This window comes from Octopus bimaculoides, chromosome 22 (assembly GCF_001194135.2).
Source record: "Octopus bimaculoides isolate UCB-OBI-ISO-001 chromosome 22, ASM119413v2, whole genome shotgun sequence".
Lineage (NCBI taxonomy): Eukaryota > Metazoa > Mollusca > Cephalopoda > Octopoda > Octopodidae > Octopus > Octopus bimaculoides.
Window position 1 is genome coordinate 22,823,047 of NC_069002.1, and position 2,728 is coordinate 22,825,774.

Genomic DNA, 2,728 nt, shown 5'->3' on the forward strand with positions numbered 1-2,728 from the left:
TTTTTTTTTAACTGTGTCTTCATTTAATCTTTAATCAATTTAAATTTAGAAATTCTCTCCCTTCCCTTCATAACCAAGAATTTTTATTAACACCAATGATTTTCCATCTCACTACTAGGGAATTTCAATGGATTAAGTATTCTTTTTGACTCATTACATTATGTTAGCCTGTACTTAACTATATGTTCTTTATGCAGAAGAAAAACTGGGGAAATTTTCCCATTTCATTTTTTTTCCAGTTTTTTTTGTTTGCTTTTGTGCTTTTGTTTTCAACTGTCTCATTGATTGAAGGTTTTAAATTTTATCTTACTTTTGTTAAAATATGCTTATGTGTATCAGTGTAAAAGTTAGAAAGAGAGTATGTTTAAATTATTGTAGTGTATGCTGGTGTTTGTTTGTGTATATATGAAAGTGTGTATAAATCTATATGCTGCTGCTGCGTGTGTGTGTGTGTGTGTGTATGTGTGTGTGTGTGTGTGTGCATGTTTAAAGTAGGAATTCTAAATATAAATGTTCCAAACTTTACTCAGGTGATGTTTATATCTTTATTTTCTACGACTTGTATAACACATGCACTCTCATTTACACACACCTACATATATGCACACACTCCCTTTCTCACTTACACATGCACTCCCTTTCACACAAACGCATTCACTCTTTTTCACTTATACATATTCTCCCTTTCACACACACATGCATACACACACATGTATACATGCACTACTTTCACATATGTATTCACTTCTTCCCTTTCACAGACACATGTATGCTTGCACTCCCTTTCCCAGATATCTACTCACACACTATCTTGCACAGAAATTTACAGATTCAGTTGCATTCACACACACATTTCCACAGAAAAATGCAGACTCAGTTGCATCCACACACATATGTAATGTATACAATCTTTTTGTTATCTGTTTCATTTCACATCTCTTTTTGCTGTCATCAATTTTATATCATATTCTATTCTTCATTCATTGATTTCACATTTTATTGTTGTCATCTGATTTTGATTTGTTTTTGTCATCAGTTTTTACATTTCACCACATTTCCATCTTTCTCTTTCTTTTATGAGGGTGAGTCAGAAAGTAATGTCATTTTGTTTAGGACAGGCATAATTACCAACACAGGAACATGTATCATACATCAAAATGAAGCTGTTCCTCTGTGGATCACATCTCTACTTCTCAACATAGTTACCATTTCTCTCAATAGCGATGTTCCACCTTCAAATGAGAGCATGTATCCCTGCCCCGTGAAATTCTGTTGACTGTTCTTTGAGCCACTTCTTCACTACAGTTTTCACTTCCTCGTCACTAGAATAATTTAGCACCTTCAGACTATCATCTCTTTGGCCCCATGAAAGAGGGTTTGAGAGGCAAACATTATTCCAGTGATGAGGAAGTGAAAACTGTAGTGAAGAAGTGGCTCAAAGAACAGTCAACAGAATTTTATGGGGCAGGGATACATGCTCTCATTGGAAGGTGGAACATTACTATTGAGAGAAATGGTGACTATGTTGAGAAGTAGGGATGTGATACACAGAGGACCAGCTTCATTTTGATGTATGATACATGTTCCTGTGTTAGTAATTATACCTGTCCTAAACAAAATGGCATTACTTTTTGACTCACCCTCGTATTCTACAATCTTTTGTTGTTCCCTTATTTCACATTTCTGGTAATCTCTTTTGCTTCATGTTCCCCCATTCATTCATGTTCCCCCATTCATTCATGTTCCCCCATTCATTCATGTTCCCCCATTCATTCATGTTCCCCATTCATCGTCTCCTGTCATTTCATATTCATTTACCGTTAGTTCCTTCATGTTGTGTTTGCTTGTTCTTTACAGAAAGAAGTAAAGGATAAAGAAAAATTTGAAAGACGAATATACGAGGTAAGCTGCATTCTTTACATTTCTAAAATATTTCCATCATCCAAAGCTGTGTCAACTAATCCTTTCTGGATATTCACAAGGAACTGTAATGCTTGCATTTAACTCTGGTTTCTGAAGAGCTCAGCAGATAAGTAAGAAGTATTTCTTTAGATAAGATGCTGGATTATTACAGGTCACTTCACGAAAGGCAAGAATTGAACTCATCACTATTAATGCCCCTACCAGACAACAGTAAAACCATGTTTGGGGCATTGTGGAGGAAATGCTCGAGAGAAACTGGAATAACTTAGATTTGTATAAAAATGGAGAATTCTAACTATGGAAGCTTGACTAATAGCAGAATATAAGCCCAAACCCAATACATAGATTAAATAAAGTGTTGTTAATGTGTGTGTGTGTGTGTGTGTGTGTGTGTGTGTGTGTGTGTGTGTGTGTGTGTGTGTGTGTGTGTGAGTGAGATAGATAGAGAGAGAGAGAGAGAGAGAGACAAGGCTTGTGTGTATGCCTTTTTATCTTCATGCCATGCACTAATTGTGAATAAACTTCCCCTTCATAGAAGCAGTGTAATATGCTTCCAATCTTCTATGTAAATATTGTCGAGCTATCATAGTGTTTGTGTCTGAAAGACTAAGGAAAACATTTCTTTGTGTTGAAATAGGCAAAGGTTGGTAAAAGAAAAGGCATCCAACCATATAAAAATGTGCTTAAACATTTGATCCAATGAATGCAAACATAGAAAACTGGATATTAAAGTGATGATGATAATGATGATATATATATGTATATATATATATATATATATATATATATATATATATATATATAT

At 34.6% G+C, this 2,728-nt stretch overlaps 1 protein-coding gene across 2 annotated transcripts in view; it reads left to right on the forward strand.

Moving 5' to 3' along the window:
* Positions 1-2,728, forward strand: part of LOC106880957 (phosphatidylinositide phosphatase SAC2) — a 538,096-nt gene that overhangs the window by 109,338 nt on the left and 426,030 nt on the right. For both annotated transcript variants that reach the window (XM_052975697.1, XM_052975698.1), the window contains one exon: positions 1,858-1,902. In XM_052975697.1, the coding sequence (XP_052831657.1) occupies positions 1,858-1,902 (45 nt within the window). The remainder of the gene's footprint in view (positions 1-1,857; positions 1,903-2,728) is intronic.